This window comes from Rhyacophila brunnea, unplaced genomic scaffold, assembly GCF_057557595.1.
Source record: "Rhyacophila brunnea isolate RB1 unplaced genomic scaffold, BYU_Rbru_1.0 scaffold_23, whole genome shotgun sequence".
NCBI lineage: Eukaryota > Metazoa > Arthropoda > Insecta > Trichoptera > Rhyacophilidae > Rhyacophila > Rhyacophila brunnea.
The window spans coordinates 10554215-10574097 of record NW_028232893.1 but is presented as its reverse complement, the minus strand read 5'-3'; the positions used below and the strand labels follow the sequence as shown (position 1 = coordinate 10574097).

The window sequence follows — 19883 nt, the reverse complement described above, 5'->3', positions numbered from 1 at the left end:
ATAATGGTGTCGAAATAACTTTTCATACAAAACAGAATTAACTGAAAATGAATTCAATTCTATTTAAAGATGGCTAAAAGTATTAAAAAAATGCATTAGCATCTTGTTCTGATATATTCTAAAAGTTTCCAATGTCTAGCTAGTCGGGAAACTAGTTAAAAATCGATTGCAAGATTTGTAATGGATAAACAACCACCGGATAAATAAGAATACGAGCTAAGAAAAACGTTGTAATTACACAATTTAATTAAATTTAAAATTAAATAAACAAAATACGTAACAAATTACTAAAAATGCCTTGCTATCTATTATATTATGTGAGAATATAAAAGGTGAACATAAAATTATGTTAAAAGGTTATTAATATTATGTAAGATAAAATTATGCATCAAATATTAAACAAAACTTGATTAGGTACCAATTTAGTCGTATAAAACTTAATAATATAAAGTAAAATACCTACCTATATACCTAATTGATTTTGTTTGTAAATAAAAACATTGTTTTGTCTATGATACTTTGGTTATGTAGTTGGCAACACTTCTGCAGGATGTCACTGACATGTCACAGGTTATCGAATCTTGAAACATCCCGACATAATAAAAGCATATTATTTTAATTTTAAAATCTCAATAGATACATAATTATTATTTCTCGTTTTATCATGATTAGTAATTAGGTATATATTATTATATATTGTTAAAATTTTGGGTATTTTAAATAAACTGTAATAATCTTTAAAATTACACACACAAAGTAATCTATAAACATGTCAGTGCTGTTAGGTTAGGACGGTTCGGTTATAAAATCATATTTTATTGTATAATATTGATATTTTTCTTTATTATTTAAGAATTTATGGAATAACAAAGAATGGACATTACGACGGTTACATGTAAATTGTACGTATAACATTTCACCGTAACACAGTTCGCCGTGAGCTTTCTTATCGGAAAGAGATGGCCGTATACTATATGATCTCCAATTTTATTAGATTCAATATGAACATTAATTCAATAATTGTCATAGCTGATTTTGGCAAAATTCATGAATAATTCAAGAATTACATACGGGTATATTGCCGACCGCACAACGATCTTTTAGGTTCTCTATCCTGACCTCTCTTTCTCACACTTAGCGTCATCACAACTATCTTATCTATAATCAACTAATCTTAAAAATCATCACAACGCTAAAACTCATAGGTGAGCACATGTCATAGTTATAGCTGAAGGGCAGGTATTCATCGCTAGAATAAAAAAGAGTGTCTGGGTATGGGGGAATGTAACCTGAAAAGTGCAAGAGGTCTACAATTGAAGCTAGTTTGTGGTGGTTACATGTAAATTGTAGGTAAAACATTTCACCGTGACACAGTTCGCCGTGAGCTTTCTTACCGGAAAGAGATGTAGTATACGCCATACGGTCTAATTCAAGAATGAAAACCTAACCTAATCTAACACATTTAATAATGCAGTAAATCGGCTATTTTTTAATTTGTTTGCTGCTGGCTTCTTGTAAACTGTAAACTGACAAGAACCGTGTTTTATTTTGATATGAATTTTATGTCACTACCATACGACTCAAAGAGGTTGGACGGTCTTTAAATTACGGCTATAGATATATGTTCGATACAACATTTCACGGTGAAGTGTGATACGGCTAACTGCATAGGTACGTACAAGTTTCCGGACACGCATTACGACATCGTCCCAAAAATTTCCCTGTATACACGCTTGTAGTACCTATTATCTGCATTCTGCAATCATTGTTGACATGTAGCTTTCCACTACATAAGATAAAATGGCTCTTGGTGGTTAGGCAGGTAGGTAGATATCCACTACCTACCTATGTACATAGCATTAACAAACATTTAATAAATATTAGGACGTATACAGCTAATAGGTATCCTCCAAAACATAGGTATAGGTACTATGAGATCATATTATTTTGTTTTGAAGTTGTAAGGTTATAAACTTTATTCATCAATCATATATTCACTTGTCACAAACTTCGGATGGGATCCTGATACGATGATTGCAAATTATGTTGATGCCTGTCTATTTCCAACAAAGGTTTTTTTTTACTAAGGTATAATATTATATCTACTGAGAAATAATTAAGATGTTTAAAATTTGTCAGAAAATAATGACATGATTCTTCATGTAACTAAATATTGATCATCTTGCGATGGCATAGTAAAGCGTCAATTACATTGAGCTTCTTTACGAACTGTTTGTTGGCGAATTTACAATCTGCCTCTTAAGTCGCCCAGTGTAATCATCGAACAAGCTAACAAGCAGTTTGTAAACACTCTAACGAGAAAAGTTGAAAGCCGGTCAACTTTACACGCTACACGCCGGAGTATAGGCCTTCTGCGTATGCGCAGCAGATCGCAGTAGCAACCTCCCGGTAAAAAAACGAACTACGTTCTGTCAAGATAGTCGCTAGCTTGTGGCTTCTCAGCGAATGGAAAGCTTTGTGTGTAATCATCAAATCGCAGTAGCTGAATCGCCCGCTTTTAAATTCGCCAACAAACAGCTCGTAAAGAAGCTCAATGTAATTGACGCATAAGAGAAATTGACTGTTGGCCCGGCCTTATATTGAAAATCACCTTGACTGGGATAAGCCGTGTCCAGAAACTTGTACCTACGTATGCTGTTCGCCGTATCACACTTCACCGTGACATGTTGTATCGGAAATATATGGTCTTATATTAAAGACCGTCCAACCTCTTTGTGTCGTATATTACTGACATAAAATTCATCTCTAAATAAAACATGGCTCTGTTCGGTTTACAGTTTACAGGAAGCCAGCAGCAAATAAAATTTGAAAATATCTAATACAATGGATTTTTTGTTCGGTTAGGTTAGGTTTTCATTCTTTAATTCATGAATTTTGCGAAAATCAACAATGAAAATTGAATTAATGTTCACATTGAATCTAATAAAATTGGAGACCGTATATTATAAGTACAGTCATCTCTTTCCGATAAGAAACCTCACGGCGATCTGTGCCACGGTGAAATGTTTTACGTACAATTTACATGTAACCGGAATAAGCGAATCTATTTTATACACAAGACTGCTATCGATCGCTATCGACGTTTAGTTTATCATAGGTTTGTATTGAGATAGTTGTTACCCGTTTAAGCAGCCAAAACTGTCTATCTCGCTCTAAGCACAGCCACAGACAGGTGCTGTTTAAACATAGCACTTGTTGTAACAATTACAACTAACTTATTGTACAAATTATAATACTTCAATACAAAAATATGAAAAACTACCCTCGATAGCCGCCGATATCAGTCTTGTGTATAGAATACATGCGAAGGTCATACATAAAAAGACGGGAGCAGTGTTGCAACTCAATTCCATGCGCACTAGTTAGGTTATGTCTGGACAGTGACGTCATGCAAATTAATAAAAAAAACAGTTTCTGCACATGCTCCAATGCGACATTTCGTTACACTACCTGCGCCACATGTCGAATGAAATTTGTTACACGCGACAAGTACCTAGATGTTTTTTTTTTTTAACAAAACCGGTGCTATGTGCGGCCGTGGATACATTAAGTTACATGTGTTTTGTGACTGACAACAAAATCACATCAACAAATTTGAGACGATTTATTCAATGTGTAACCAGGCTTATCAATTTCAAATGACACCTAAGTATTTTTATTTTGGCCATGTTGGATCCAAAAAAGATCATATATTTTTTTATGTTAGCCACTTGCTTAACATATTAGGTCCATAGACTTATACATTAAAAGTACCTATTTTCCAGACCCAGGATTCGAACCTAGGACTCACAACATTATAAGCCGACGCGTAAGCCACTCGGCCATCGTGAACGTAAATATTACGCTACTGTTTTACCCCGTGCTATCCAGCTGCATTGCGCTATCAATATTATCCGAAATCCGGATAAGTTCTGTTTATAATATCTGCCAATCACTACTTAGCTTACACCTGAAGTCGGTAGTACGCGACAAAAGTCAGACCATTCAAAAGGAATATAATAGAGGTAGGTATGTATCCAATTGAATATAATATAACAAACATTTTTTGACGTACTTATTTCCACGTGGTACCTATCTAGTATTTTTTCACGGATTTCCGTGTGTATGTATTTACATTTATATTTTAAATAATTACAAGATAAAAAGAACTTTTTATATACAACGTTTTTAAATTTTCTGTTGAATCATATAAACTTGACTTGACTAGCTTAAACGATCAAAAAAAATTGTACTTGATAGAAATAATACTGAAATGTCATATTGATTTCCATCGTAACGCACGTACCTACATATTAATAATTTAGTTGCTAGGACCCACTTATCAACCAATAATAGTTTTACTTTTTACGGATTTCTTCCGAAGTAACTTTTCATACAAAACAGAATTAACTGAAAATGAATTCAATTCTACTGAAAGATGGCTAAAAGTATTTAAAAAAATGCATTGGCATCGTGTTCTGATATATTCTAAAAGTTTCAAATGTCTAGATAGTCGGGAAGTTAGTTAAAAATCGATTGCAAGATTTGTACCGGACAAACAACCACCGGACAAATAAGAATACGACCCAATAAAAACGTTGTAAATAACAAGCCGGGACATAAAATAGAATCTGGGTATTTTAAATAAACTGAAATAATCTTTAAAACTACATACACAAAAGACAGGGAGCAATCCATCAACATGTCAGTGCTGTTAGGTTAGGTTATAAAATCATATTTTATTGTATAACATTTTTTTTATTATTACAATATTTATTAAATGACAAAGATGGACATTACGACATCATCCTAACAATTTCCCTGTATGCGCGCTTGTATATCTGCAATCATTAATGACATGCAGCTTTCCACTACAAGATAAATGCTATTCAAATATCTATCTAGTCGGGGAGTTAGTTAAAAATCGATTGCAAGATTTGTACCGGACAAATAAGAATACGAGCTAAGAAAAACGGTGTAAAAATATTGTAAAATAGTCATAAGTAGGTAGATTGTTTTAATCATTAGTCGTTTTCAATACGAAAAATTCTCTCGAAACACATCGTTTTTTTTTGCGTTTCACAGAAGTTTCAAATTAATCAATTTATTAAAATTACTGTTATGAGTTCTCATGATTTATAAATTTTATTGTAGAAGGCCTAGATCACCTAATATTACATTGCATATAAACGCAGGTAGATAACAGAGAATCAGCATTTATGATGTAGATTTTTAAAGCCCGATCCGGGTGAGTAGGTTTATTAATTTTCGGCCATTAGCCGGTTTTTTTTGTGTTAGCTAGAAACACCCGCTGTGACGCGAACATTTATCATTGTTTTTAGGGTAACGATGCCGCTCGCAACGGCCTTAACACACTCAATAACGGATAATTTCATAAATAACACGTTGTTGACTGGTTTTATTGATTTTTTTTATACTTTCGATTTGATAATATTATGTAAGTACGTGATGTGATTACTGATTATATATGTTTGCCGATGGTTACATTCGGATTGAATAGCTAAATTCCTAGTTTTGTCTTAAGCCGATTGTTTTAAGTAATTCCTTCAATTACAATTATTACAGCGATCGTGTTAACGGTTGATTTGATCGATTCCTTGCATAGGTTTGGTGATACAAATCATAAGTAAAGCCTCGTATTCACTAGGGGGAAAATGTCCCTCAAAACGACGCGCAACAGAGTCTACGTGACGCACGACATGTTGCATTGCTGATCCTTTACTTAGGACTTAGGTAATAAGTACTTTACCTTCTTTGATTGTATTAAAATTATATATAAACAATAATTAACTGTATTGGTTATCAGTGTGTATTGACATAGGTGAGTGCACATAGCGCCTGAAGTTGCCGAGAGGGAAAAAACGCGTTGCAAAAAAATACGGAAATGAAATAGAATAGAGTAACCCTTTATTAGTTTAATTAACGTGTAGCAATCATATCACGTAGCATTAAATGAGTGACACACTTTATTATGTATATTTTGTTGTCAAAACAAAACAATAGAGCGATAATAATTGTCAGCATTTCCTCGATCATAACTAGATCAGTAGGGTTTGTTAATTGCGCGGTTGCTTATAGGTTTTGAGGAGAGCGTTTATTATCGTTACAAGAATTAAAAATATAAAGATGACAGTGAAAGATTAAAATCGCGAGTATGGATGTCCTGGTGAGTTCGATGTGATCGAGAGATTGATTATATTATTAATGAACTGAGAGACTGGACTCGAGTGGAATAACGGTTGACTATGTCGAGTGAAGGATTCATGATAATAGTAGTGCATCTCGTGACGGACTCAATGAGTTGAGTAAGGCTTCCTGCATTGTATTTTCAATTTATACAGATGCAGTACATATATTACAAGAGGCATTGTTGCAATTAACATATCATAACAGACCCTACTGAACTGCTAACGTATTTATCAGAATACACAACATAATACAACATAAGACAATATCTCTTGTAATATACGTACTGCATTTGTATAAATTGGAAGGACAATGCATGAATCCTCACTCAAGTCACGAGTCCTTTACCCGACATAGTAAACATCATTTCAGTCGAATCAAGTCTCTCAGTTTATTAATATATTCAATCTCTTGATCACATCGATCTCACCACCATTACCTTATCATTACCTACCCGCGATTATAATATCACGATGTCATATTTAAATTTATGTTTATTGTATTAACCTCTCACAATAACCAAGAAATTACGACCTTACCCCTCCACTTCATCCACCGCCAAAATTGGTTTAATTATACTTATATAATATACTTACTGGAATGTATGCGGTTAATATTTGTGTACATAATCATTCCATCTGTATATTTTACTTAATCTATGCAATTTTTTATACTTACCTACTTATACTTAATAATATCTAATATAATTACAAGATAAAAATAACTTTTTATATACCACGTTTTTAAATTTTCTGTTGAATCACATAAACTTGACAATTCTATGTATTAATAAATACTTTTTTTTCATGTCATGTCATTTTGACATTTTCATATTGAATTCCATAGTAACGCACGTATATATTAATAATTTTGTTGCTAGGACCCCAGACCCCTAGCAACCAATAGTAGTGTATTAATAATGTAATAACGATTTTTTTTCCGAAAAAATAACTTTCCATACAAAACAGAAATAACTGAAAATGAATTCAATTCTGCTTCAAGATGGCTAAAAGTATTAAAAGAATGCATTGGAATCGTGATCTGATATAAATATTCTAAAAGTTTCAAATATCTAGCTAGTCGGGAAGTTAGTTAAAAATCTTCAATCGTCCAATACAAATCTTGGACAAACAAGAAAAAAATTGTACTGGACAAACAAGAATACGAGCTAATAAAAACGTGGTAAAAAATTAACTTCAAATTAATTAGGTTTCAAACAGGAAAATTTTGTATTAAAGAACCTTCCTGTAAATTATTTAAAATGTGACTTAGTATAGTTCTGCAATCAAGTGCTGATGTATTCTGCAGAATTAGACAATGCAAATATGTGTTATTAAAATAATTCTCTATCAACGATTTATTTTTACGAAAACTATCATTTTTATTTGTAATTGAAGTTGTATGACCTTCGCTAAAATGCCAATCACATGATCGTTAACACAAATATGCCTACATGACAGCTCACTACAAGACAGCAATACATATAAAAAATAAAATAAAACAATTATCTCAGGGCCGTACTGGGGCATTTGAAAGCCACTGCCAGGAGCGGACTGGGCGACCTAGCCTGGAGAACGTGTTTTGGGCACTTGTCGGCCTATGATCAGACACCTTTGTGTTGTCTATCCATTTTTTTTTTGTTCTGTAACAACGTGTTTACAACTTTTTTATTCGCGCATGTGACGGACTGGGAATAAAATATACTTAAAATATACTTACCGAGCTCCCTTTTCCCCTCATTGCCATGAAGGTTTCATTCAAAATCTTTGGTACCACATATTCTTTACTATTTGTACTGTTCAGACATTTTCAATTTATTTGGTAGGTACAGTATGTAAAAGTATGTACCTACCTACCTATCAGCGTCGATTCTTTTTGACGTAGATGATGCAATCGATTCGCCAGAAGATTTAAAAACTACCTTGAAATAGTTCGAACAAATCGTACAATTATTAAATTATACCGAAATCAGAAAATATGTTATTTTATGTGAACAGTCAGTGCTATGTCTCTTTATGTCACAAACAAAAATCATATAAAAACACATCATTATTTCAAATACTAATTTTAAACAAAATGCATTTTTTTTTGTACTGACAGGGATTCTAACTCAATTTTTTTACTTTCCGGGTGATGCTTTTTGTCTATTAAGTTTCCGATGCATACATATAAATGTAGCTAGAAGTCCTAATGTATGGTACCTACGCATATATCTAAAGCTTCATTCACCGAACTAATCAACCATTATTATTTTGATTAATGTATGTTTACACTTTACATAAACGAACAGACAAAAATCGTGAATATGGCGGTATATTTCAACGTGTCTAGAAAATTGTACGTGTGCAGTTGGCCTTATCTTAGTTTACCGTGAGATGTTGTATCCGTATAGCATTGTGATCAAAGTTACGTCGTGTCTAAACAAAACATTTATAATAATTATTAAAAACCGCCGGAATACAAGGGACGGACAGAAGAAATATGTAGAAAAATAAATTAGAAATACAATTATAACATATAATATGTACCTACCTATAGTTATATAAAATTTTAAATGATTTAAATGTAGGTTAGCTTGTAAGTATCAATATGCGTACAATTAATTATTTACAAAAATCGCGTCATTCTTTATCTAAATGCAATACGCCCATTTCTTTCCGATACGACAGCTCACATTGAACTGTGATTCAGCGAAATGCAATACGCACAATTTACATCTTAGCGTGTTTCAATGCGAGAACGTTATATTATATTTAATTAATTACCTACCCACAGAATCGCCATCAAATGCTGCAAGTACCTATACTAAAAGATTGTGAATTGTAAGGCTCACTCTTGTATTCTTTTATGTTACTAATAACCATATCCTTGCATTTTCATACAAGGTGGTTGGTGGTTGTTATTAATTTTGAACAATCACAAACACCCAGGCTTTGAGAAAATCACATAAATAGGGTCTAGAACGATTTGGCACCGGACAACTGGACGCCACGGAATTCGAAAATAAATAGACGTTAGTTACTTATAGGTACTTTAAAAAAATATATGTAATATTATTATTTATATTTAAATGATTATATTATAATTTAATAGTTGGTGAGAATGTAAATATGCAGACGTAAATAATGATTTAATCTTGCATATGTTTAAGTTCCAACGAAAAAAGTGTTTGTTATTTTATATAAAGCCCTAGGCATGGTAATTCTCAATCTGCAATAAAGAATACATTATGTTAAGAGTAAAATGAATTAAAACTACTAAGTAGTAGACAGAAACTGATTAAAATACCTCGTCTACGTTCTGTATACGTGTCTACGACAGTGCGGCATCCAATTGTCCGGAGTCCAGTCGTCCCATTCCGCATAAATATATTGTGTCCTCAACGGGTATCGGCTTTAGAACTCCCTGGTGGAAAGCCAGCACCTTACACACTGCACCACGAGATCCGCCCTATAGTCCGAGCACTTTGATTGCTATAATTATTTACTTGCATTAACATTTTGTATTCATTATAAAACCGGCAAACCAAAAATAATGACGTTGTATTATTATCATAACTATCATTCACACCCAGTGCCCCCCTTGTCACTCGACGGGGGGGCCCCTTCACAAAAGGGGGCGACTGCGCGGACGGCGGCGCTCCCGGGGCGCATGCGCCTCGCCGCCTCCGCTCTCCTCCCCCTCGTCCGACCCTGGCGGGGAGACTCAGGTGACTGAGTGCGTGTATTTATTATGTCTTTTGTATTCTGTTGATAATATCTATAATGCAAATGGTTATAGGTACAAGATAGTGCGAATTGATTTTTTTTTGTAATTATTGTTTATTTTAATTTTATACATTGTAGGTAGTTACCAGTAGCGAAGGGTGGAGGTAGGCTGTAAAGATCCACCATAAATAGTGCACATTACATTTTGTTAGTCATACGTATTTAATTGACTCTAACTACAATTTACAGTTGGTATTGGTTAGTTTTTAAAAATCAATTAAACCCTGACTAAAACAAACCATAATAGTTTTGGTATATGTTGGGGGATAAGACAAAATTGTGCACACTTTTTCATTCATACTTATTTGTTTTCGTTGGATTAATGATAGATATTACTAGATAAAAAATATCATTATATCCATAAAATATTCAAAGTTATGTATGATTTAATTGGATAATTTTAGATATTTTATAGATAGACGAGTATTTTTGACTATTATCTATTATGGTTTGGGTTTAATTGGATTTTAAAAACTAACCAACACCATCTGTAAATTGTAGTCTTGTCTCAATGAAACAAATACTTGACTGACAAAGTTTCGTGTGCACCATTTATGGCGGATCTTAACAGTCTACGTCCACTCTTCGCCATTGCTATTATATTTTGTTACCTACTTCGAGTACCAAATAGACATTCTTTGTCACTGTCTGTGGCCTATTTATTTTAAGGCAATTATAAATTTAAATATTCTTGGGTATTTTTTAAATTTACAGCTAGTTATAATTTTAATATTATAGCAATAGTAGTAGCTTTTCGTTGTATCTACTATACATAATACATAGGTCAACGCTTTGAGCCGGCGTCTGTTTCTCATCAGGATGCGGTATAGCCTGGTATAGGGCGGGCTTATGAATGATACTACGGCTGACGGAGAACGGTGTTTATTAAAGATAAGTACGCTGGAATTAATGACCACGTCAAACTAGCACTCTGCACCATACCGGTCGTAATTAAGCGTATCACGCGACCTTGCGTTTAATAATGGTCAGTTTTTTTCACTAGGAATGTCTCAGTTACCTAAGACTGAGGTTGCCATGCGCTGAAGTGTGCTTTGACTGAATTTCTAATCGAAAAATCTAAGTAATGATTTCAGTATGACGCCACATTTTTTTTAAAATGTAACGCGTGTGCTTTTCTGGTGTCCAAGTGGGAAGCCACGATGGACTCAAAAGATGGTTGGAGCGAAGCCCCTTTCCATATACATATCAGGATTCTCCCAGAGTATCTGGATTGCATCTTGCATCTTATATTTTTTCGCCACATGGACTTGTTGATCGGGTACTAAGTCCAAGCTCCATCGTTTCCCGTTAAACATTGAAGGTGTAGTGGCCATGAGTCAAAATGGGTTTCTTTTATGAATTACAATAATATCAATCGACTGATAGTAAAGCTAGAACTCATTATTTTATGCAGGTACTTATATGACACTTTAACTAATTCTCACCCACCTTAATTCAGACATATTTAAATAACTCTTGGAAATATACTATAATATAATATGTAATGAAATATATATAACGATTAAAATTAAATATAATTAAATACATCCAGGTAACCTGACAGATATAAAGACAGGTAAATTAAAGTACAAAAAGACATTCGTGTAATATTGCATGTAAACACACGTATCGACACTTCTATTGACAGTTTTATTAAACCATTATAGCGAATAATTCGCGTGGGACCTTCGCAGGTCTCGGAGAGTCTCTCGGACCAACACCTCGCTGCGGGAGGTACGGATCTCCAGACCTGGTCTGACAGAACTCAGCTAAATATCTGACAGTCAGCTGTTTTTTACCTGTGAATGTTTGTTTGAAGTAGTGATATAATATATGAACGCAATATTGCACCATGTGATACTTTAAGTCTATAAATAACAAAATGGATTTGCTGTCACTTTCGTGAATAAAGTAGCCTTAGGCCGGTGCCAAATTAAATGATTTTTCAACAGTATATTATGCCATTTGTGATAGACGAGAGTTTCATACCAAAGATTATCAAAAGTTTACCTTGATTTATAACTAAATAATAATTTATAGTCATGGACGAGAGTTTCCTAAACATAATACAAGTCAATAATCGTCAATAAAAGTACAAACATATTATTTATTATTCTACCCGTACCTAAGTGATAAAATTACAATATGAGAAACTAGCGACATCTTTAATTAGTACCTTTGACATTATTGATTTGTAAACGTAACTAATATCTGTATGTACACCATGGCCCCCACATCCTGAAGCGGGACCCCAGGCCACAATATTTGACGGGCCCCCAACCTATCGATAAGGTTAAGGGAAGTGTAATGTTATACCTATAGTAGTGTTTCCCAAATAATGTTCCGTGGATTTTTTAATGTGAAAATGAAAATAAAGGGTATTCCGTGTAAGTTACATATTGTGACCCTTCGCCATGTTGGATAAATAATAATTTTTATTAGTCAGGAAACACATTAAAATAATTATAAAATACAATTCTATCCGTCTAATAGCGCCGCAGGCGACTTTTTTTGCTATTAGAGGTTATAAATTTACGATGCGTTTGTCTCACTTAACTGGTTGAACTGCTACGCCGGGCCCCTCCTAAGCCTGGGCCCCCAGACTAGAGCCCTGTCAGCCTCCCCTTTGTGGGGGCCATGATGTACACCTATACAAAAGAAACGAAACTTTCAAAAAAAAATATTATTTAATATAAACTGAACGTATTCAGTTTATTGTTGTCCGGTTATACTAACATGTCCACTTAAATAATATTACAAATAATACACCTACGTGCAATCTACCTATGTCATTATGTGGTTGAAAAGTGACTTCTATCTAAACCTGTAAATACATATCCTTCAAGGTAACATAGTTGGTAGAGTATCTGTCTCTGAAACAGTGGGTGCGGACTTGATAAGTTCAAACTGGCATCAGGCAAAAATCACATGTTGTATTTTCAATGTGTTTGTTGAACAGGTAACACAAAGATAATGGAAATTGGTTACCTTCTAGGTGAGATAATATAAGAAAGTATAACTCTTGAGTTTGGAGAAATATGGGAAAAAGTTTTAAAGAACAATATGTTATTTTTAAATAGTTACGTATGACATGACGTAACGCGCATTAAATATTGGTAATAAGTCATCAATAAGACATCGTGCAAAATTTATTTTTCTTGTGTTTTATAGCCTGACCGTCGTTAAGTCATAAACTAAATCTGCATTCAAAGTCTTTACTTTTCTATCTTCTGTTATGTCCATGTCCTCAATGGATTTGACGAATGGCTGACGACTATTCCTCTTTTAAAAATCTGTTAAAATAACCACTAGAAACTACATTTAAATGTTATACAAAGCCGATTATATTCAGGCCGAGACACGAAACTGTAAATTTTGTTGCGTATTCTTAGAATGCAATATGGTGAACTGTTTGTAGAAGATGACGACTGTTATAAAATGGTAATACATTAATAATTAATTTGAACGAAATATTCATTCGAAAATTGACAATTTCTGAGAACGGATTACCGTATTACATTCGATGATAATCAATGACTAGCACTACCATCGTAACTCGCTATTTTATGTCACGGCTTGTTATTTACAACGTTTTTATTAGGTCGTATGCTTATTTGTCCGGTACAAACCTTGCAATCGATTTTTAACTAACTTCCCGACTAGCTAGACATTTGAAACTTTTAGAATGTATCAGAACACGATGCCAATGCATTTTTTAAATACTTTTAGCCATTTTTAAGTAGAATTAAATTCATTTTCAGTTAATTCTGTTTTGTATGAAAAGTTATTTCGGATGAAATCCGTAATCCAATCCACTATTATTGGTTGCTAGGGTCCTAAAAACTAAATTAATAATATGTACCTACGTGCGTTACTATGGAAATCAATATGAATGTCAAAATGATATTTCAGTACTTATATCATAGTTTCTATCAAATACAATTTTTTTGATCGTTTAAGCTAGTCAAGTTAAGTTTATATGATTCAACAGAAAGTTTAAAAACGTTGTATAAAAAAAGTTCTTTTTATCTTGTAATTATTTATAAATAATGATGTATCTAAAATCTAACTCTTTTCTATGTAGATGCAAGAAAATAATGATATCACTTATTCAGATAACTTAGAATGTTGCTTCATATTTTCAGTCAATATTTCTTCTGTTTGGGCGTTGTTGCATTAATTCACCCGCGACGAATCTGGAGACCTACCTTTGTCAAGAAAATCGCCAAAATTTTGGGAATTTTGGCAAGCGAGTGTCTGGAAGATTTATTGTTTTGAATATCATAAAAAAATGTTGTTTTCTAGCCGCGACAGGCAAAGAAAAAATCGTCTGGCGAAATATATTATTTCACAAAAGACTAGCCGCTGTAAAGAATTATTATAATGATCTTGCACAATATGTATAAAATTATTTCATAAATAGGTAATAAAACCATTCAAACTCTACAATTTTCGTTCCAAAGAGGAGCATATATACTGCCATAATATGTATAGTGTAGGTTATTAGAGTGTTTGTAACTCATTTGCCCAACCCATTGGAGTCTTAAGTCTGTATCAAACACAATTATATTCGGGTCTACAGCCGACTGCGCAACTATCCTCCAAGTTTCTCTATCTTGAGCTCTCTTTCTCTCACTTAGCTTCTGTTATTTCCCTGTAATACTGTTCGCCCCCCCCCCGCTGCCTTAAAAATGATCTCGACGCTAAAATTCATAGGTGAGCACCTGTCGTAGTTACAGCTGGAGGGCAGGTATTCATCGCTAGAATAAAAAAACGGAGTGTCTGGGTATGGGGAATGTAACCTGAAAAGTGCAAGAGGTCCACAGTTGAAGCTAGTTGGTGGGGAAAATTTTGATGTCAGTGGCTAGATTCGCCACATTAAAAAATGTTTTTTGAAGTTATACCTACTTTTTTGTGGCGTTTGGTAGAGAGTGAAATTGAGAGCTGCGCGCGCACACCGTTACGTTAGTAGAATTATTCCGATGCCTAGGCAACGAATTTATTATTGTCGGCCATTTGCAATTCCTTGCGTAAACAAACGATTAAGCGTCAAAGTGACAGTTCTTACATTAAAAATAAAAACGACGAGAAATAATTATATAATTTAGTACCTTATATAAGTTAAAGTGTATAGAAATAAACCAACGGCGCTCCAATAAGCGGCTCTTTTCTTGAGTGTGTAATTTAACAAGATAATTAAGAGCTAGTCGAAGAATCTAGGTAACAAAATTTTGTTTTTGTTTTGTTACGCAAAAGAAGTGTAACTTCTAACGCGCGTATATAAGTAGGTACACACACCGATTTTTTTTATTAAGGATAGGTATTTTGTCGAAATGAATCTTCCTAACCATTTTTTGTGTGCGCACATGTCCGACAATATGATGTAATAAAATTAATACTACGATAGTACTATGCATATTTTTTTGTTGAACATCAAACATTTATTAACAAATAAACTATTTCTTTTCTTCATCAGGTCTGGTTTCAAAACAAACGCTCCAAAGAACGGCGGCTGAAGCAGCTGACCTCGATGGGAAGAGGTCCATTTTTTGGATCCTCGCGGAAGATGAGAGGTTTCCCCATGAACCTGTCTCCGGGAGGCTTGGACGAGGCTGCTGCGGCCGGGTTCCCGTACTTCGCGACGGCCGACGGCAAGTTTGAGTTTGGCTACGGCGGACCACCCTTCCACGGCCACGATGCACCCTTCTTCCCCGCCCATCATCCTGGACCGCCCCCTATGCCGTTTGGGCAGCAAGGTAACTATTGTAATACAAATTATGACATTTCTATTAGATTAGATTAAGTCCGAGATGCATGGAATGTCGCTATTTTGTCGTTAATAATAATAATCAAATGAATAACGTCATAACATAGATATGCTTGTAAAACATACGCATTAGATTAGGTACTAGTTAGGTACCTAACTTTCATATTATTATGCAATCAATTATTTATGACCTGAAAAATCTGACATCTGTCATTTTTAACCAGACATTCAAATAAATAGTTTAGAACGTTATTTACTTGTTTCCATCTAAAATGTAAACAAACTTCAATTAAATACAAATATAATTGCCATGATAATAAAAAAAATATGGATCGAGTATACCTCTGTAATAATACTGTAACCGTTAATTAATTCAGTTGACTACTGATAAAATAACTATTTAATTTAATTAACCGTTAATTTATAATTCTTCAATCTATATTGTGCCGTTTGAATAATTGTATAACGTCATATTCTTATGACAATTAAAAATATTGTAATATGTAATCATTATTGGAATATCCAAATTTTAAAGAATGGCAAGAATTGAGTCGCGATTTTGGCAATTGTCATTATATTTTGATGCAAGCATGTAAATAAGAAGTTATTTTGATTTGACATAATTCGACAATATATCATTATAATATCGTCACTGTTCTGGCAGAAGACCTAATTCGAAAAAATGACATATTGAGTTAGTTATACCAAAATGTTCCTTATTTCAAACCTTACCGGCTGGAAACCTTCTTAATAAATAAACAGTCTTTATTTTAAAGTCATCCTTTTTACGATTACTTAATAAACTCACATGATAGACCATTTCAAACATTTTAACAACTTCAAAGTCAAATTACTCAAAACTAGTATTCTCCAGTTAGTGTGTTCTGCCAGAACAGAGACGATATGCATCTAGGTTTAATATTAAAAGGGTCTATATACCTACGACGTTTGAACATATCTGTTTTGCATAACTAATGAACCATGTTAGCATAATATTATAATAATGTTACCAAGAAGCAAAGCTTTCAGTCAAAGCTTTCAATTTGTGTTGCACTTGGAACAATGTTTTCAAGAAGCTTTTTCCTAGATGCAGTAAATTTAATAATTGTGTTTCCTTCTTTAAAAATTCTCCCGAAAGAATCATGGGTATATAATTTTACCAGTGCAGTGCGTTAGTGAGAAATTTTACTAAATCGACTGAAAAATATAATTATGTAATTGAATATCTTACTATTATCAACATTATGCACATGAGTCACTGTTGCCAAAACATGCATGCTCACTATTTTACCTAAAACATGATATACCTACCTATATCATTATGTTTATGAACATTTTTACCGCTTGAAGACGGACAAGTCAGGCAAAACTGTTCAAATTAGATAATCCAAAGTTATGAATACAATTCTTACATGTTTTAACATAAAGCATTTACATATATTGCTTGAATCCCATTTCACCCATAAATAATAGGCACCCATGTGGTGATGTAAAAACTGCTTTTAACTCATTTTTTAAATTATGATGTTTGTATTTACTTGTTCAATCACGTCAATTGAAGGGATTTTTGCAAGGCAATGATATGCCACAGAAACATAGTTTGCAGACATGAGCAATTTAATGTTCTTGTTCGTTGTTCACATATTCTTGTAACAGAAAAAACATTATCCTAATTTAAAATGTTCGGTATATCAATTATTTTGTTTGGAGCAAGAAGGCGTGAATGACTGACCGTTGTCCATTAGTGTAGCATATATAATGTTATAACAATTTTTAGAGTAAGATTTGAATTTGCAAGAACTACACATAGATCATATAGAGACTGTATATTTTTTTAAAAGTGTCTTTAGTAAAACGTGAGTGTGTGCCCTGGGAATTGGTTTTATTCCAAATCAACAAATTCATAATTATGTGGAATATCTATGTCTTGCGATAACCCCTTCAATTTTAGTCTCAGTAAGTCATAAGACAGTGGCGAAGAATTCTTAGTAGGCGATAATTTAAAGCTTTACCCTAATAAATACATTTATATATGTATTAGGGTAAGTTTACCAATAGTTTGTATTAATAACAGAAAAACAGAGACATACTATATTACATACTCAATGGTTGTCCAAATGTACTGACTTTAATAAAGCAGTTTACAGTCAGGCCGCGACATTAAACTGCAAGTTCCGATGGCAGTGTTAGTTATTGCTTAACTTCGAATGCAATGCGATCGTTCAAATTAATTAAAATATGTATAACTATTTTGTTCAATACAAAACAATCACATTTCATATCAGCTATCATATTGTATTCGAAGTAACTATCACTACGATCGAAATTTACAATTTCGTGTCATTGCCTGACTACAGAGGACCTTGGCCTATTAGTACATGTAGGTAGACCAACCCAAATTAAAAATGAATTTATAGGCTGCTCACTGCTGTAATTGAACACTATATTATTTATAGGAAGGTATATTATCAAAGCTTATCGAATATTTTTATAAAACATAAGGCATCCAAATACGAAGCATTTTATAAATTAAATGTCTCAAAAAGTGGGTCGTGAGGCTGCTGCCAAAAGTTGGTAAGTCGATATTTAGAGTTAACAGAGGATTATAATATTATGATATATAAATATGTATGCTAGAAAAAAAATTAAGGTCATCAGGTATTATTATAGAAGATACACATAAAGAACAAACTTTCAAATTTCAATTAGGTACTTACTCCAGTTTGTCATGATTTAGAGACTTACCGACTTTTGGCAGTAACCCCACGGATGTAGGTACCTACTATTGTTTCGGATTCACACAGCCTACCTCCTTTCAAAAATTATTCTTCGCCACTGTGATTGATTAATGATATTATTAATTTAATTAGGATGTGTATGCACGTACATTATTATATAAAATGTAATGTTTATATACCTAATTAGGATGTACATATCTAGATATATGTGGAGGATTTGTAGTGTGCCCAAGAAAGAATCGTTTTAAATTTTATTATTTAATAATATTTTCGTAGTGTGTCGTAAATTTTAATTTTACAGAAATCACTTTCTATCGACAATAAAACTATCAAAATGAGTAAATTTATTATTATTTTGACCGGCGTTATTATTTACTATGAGAAAGGAACCGCAAAAACATAAAACATATATTTATGACATTGCGAATAAGTCGTAAAAATGTTATATCTATCAATTTATTGGCCATTGATTTTATGTAATTTTTAGTATTTTCGTAAAATTGCAACAATAATACAAATAATACAAAATCATAAGTGATATCTAACAATATTTTGATAAAATGTAGCTGACTACTGTCTATCGTTTTGATCGTACATTTAATCATGTATTATTTATTATTCGAACATAAAGTTATATGCATGTAAGTCAGTGATGAGTGACTTGCAGTCTACGAGCCGCATATGTTACATGTAAATTGTACGTAAAACATTTCACCGTGGCACATTTCGCTGTGAGTTTTCTATCGGAAAGAGATGACCGTAACTATACTAGGTATACCTCCAATTTTATTAGATTCAATATGAACATTAATTCAATTTGCATAGCTGATTTTGGCAAAATTCATGAATTCAAGAATAAAAACCTAATCTAACCTAACCTAACAAATAATCCAGTATATCGGCCATTTTCAAAATTTGTTTGCTGCTGGTTTCCTGTAAAGTGTAAACTGACAAGAACCGTATTTTATTTAGACATGAATTTTATGTCAGTACTATACGACCCAAAGAGGTTGGACTGTCTTTAATATACGGCCAAATATTTCCAATACAACATTTTACGGTGAACTGTGACCGTAACTATACTAGGTATACCTCCAATTTTATTAGATTCAATATGAACAATAATTCTATTTTCATAGCTGATTTTGGCAAAATTCATGAATAATTCAAGAATGAAAACCTAACCTAACATAACATAACAAATACTCCAGTATATCGGCTATTTTCAAAATTTGTTTGCTACTGGCTTCCTGTAAAGTGTAAAGTATAAACCGACAACAACCATGTTTTATTTAGACATGGATTTTATGTCAGTACTATACGACCCAAAGAGGTGTGACGGTATTTAATATACGGCCATATATTTTCGATACAACATTTCAAGGTCAACATACGATAAACTGC

The 19883-nt window shown here is 33.2% G+C and overlaps 1 protein-coding gene across 1 annotated transcript in view; it reads left to right on the top strand.

Annotated features, from left to right (window-relative positions):
- Lim1 (LIM homeobox 1) overlaps positions 1-19883 on the top strand; it is a 178821-nt gene that overhangs the window by 157601 nt on the left and 1337 nt on the right. The window contains exon 6 of the mRNA XM_085950263.1: positions 15451-15730. Within this exon, the coding sequence (XP_085806389.1) occupies positions 15451-15730 (280 nt within the window). The remainder of the gene's footprint in view (positions 1-15450; positions 15731-19883) is intronic.